Raw genomic sequence first — 1,048 nt, forward strand, 5'->3', positions numbered from 1 at the left:
CTTCCTTAAGCCACAGTTGTTCAGTGTGTCCCTTTTCCCCTAACAGCGGCCAGGCGGGCAGCGGCACAGCCCAGGCTTTCCACAGCATGATGGACCGCGTGCCCGAGCCCTCGTACCGAGCCCCGCTGGAGAAACTCTTCTACCTGCCACACGTCTGCAGCTACACCTGCCTGTCCCGCGTGCGGCCCATCTGCAGTGACCAGTACCGCAGCAAGAACCCCCTGCTCATCCCGCTGCTCTACGACTTCCGCCGCATGACGGCCCGCCGCCGCGTTAACCGCAAGATGGGTTTCCACGTCCTCTACAAGACGCCGTGCGGGCTGTGCTTGCGAACCATGCAGGAGATCGAGCGCTACCTTTTCGAGACGGACTGCGACTTCCTTTTCCTGGAAATGTTCTGCCTGGACCCCTACGTGCTGGTAGATCGCAAATTCCAGCCCTACAAACCCTACTATTACATCGCGGACATCACCAAGGGCAAGGAGGACGTGCCGCTGTCCTGCGTCAACGAGATCGACAACACCCCGCCTCCGCAGGTGGCCTACAGCAAAGAACGCATCCCCGGCAAAGGCGTTTACATCAACACCCGCTGGGAGTTCCTCGTGGGCTGCGACTGCAAAGACGGCTGCAGGGACAAGTAGGTGACTCCTCGTGTGCCACCGGGGCTGGAGGGTTGGGGACAGGACGGGGACCGTGCTGCCGGCCCCGATAACAGCCCAAGGTGAACTGACCTTGAGTCCATGCAGCTCCCGTGGGTCGCAGGGTTGACTCCAGGTCGAGCCCTGTGCGCCCTGTACGTGTGCGGAAAGATGCGATTTCTTTTCCTTCCTGCAAAGCTGCTGTGTGAAACTAACTTTTGGGGCTTTTCCGTGTCTCTCTAGATCGAAATGCGCCTGTCAGCAGCTGACAGTCCAGGCGACGGGCTGCACCCCCGGCGGGCAGATCAACCCCAACTCAGGGTACCAGCACAAGAGGCTGGAGGAATGCCTCCCGACCGGGTGAGTAGAGTCATAGGATTGTGGAATCACGAAGGTTGGACAAGACCTCA

The 1,048-nt window shown here is 60.1% G+C and overlaps 1 protein-coding gene across 1 annotated transcript in view; it reads left to right on the forward strand.

The window, feature by feature from the left end:
- Positions 1–1,002, forward strand: part of SETDB1 (SET domain, bifurcated 1) — a 10,388-nt gene extending 9,386 nt beyond the window's left edge. The window contains 2 exon segments of the mRNA XM_010086347.1: positions 47–637; positions 882–1,002. Of these exon segments, the coding sequence (XP_010084649.1) occupies positions 47–637; positions 882–1,002 (712 nt within the window).
- Positions 1,003–1,048: the final 46 nt, after the last annotated feature.

This window comes from Pterocles gutturalis, unplaced genomic scaffold, assembly GCF_000699245.1.
Source record: "Pterocles gutturalis isolate BGI_N339 unplaced genomic scaffold, ASM69924v1 scaffold1201, whole genome shotgun sequence".
Classification (NCBI taxonomy): Eukaryota; Metazoa; Chordata; class Aves; order Pterocliformes; family Pteroclidae; genus Pterocles; species Pterocles gutturalis.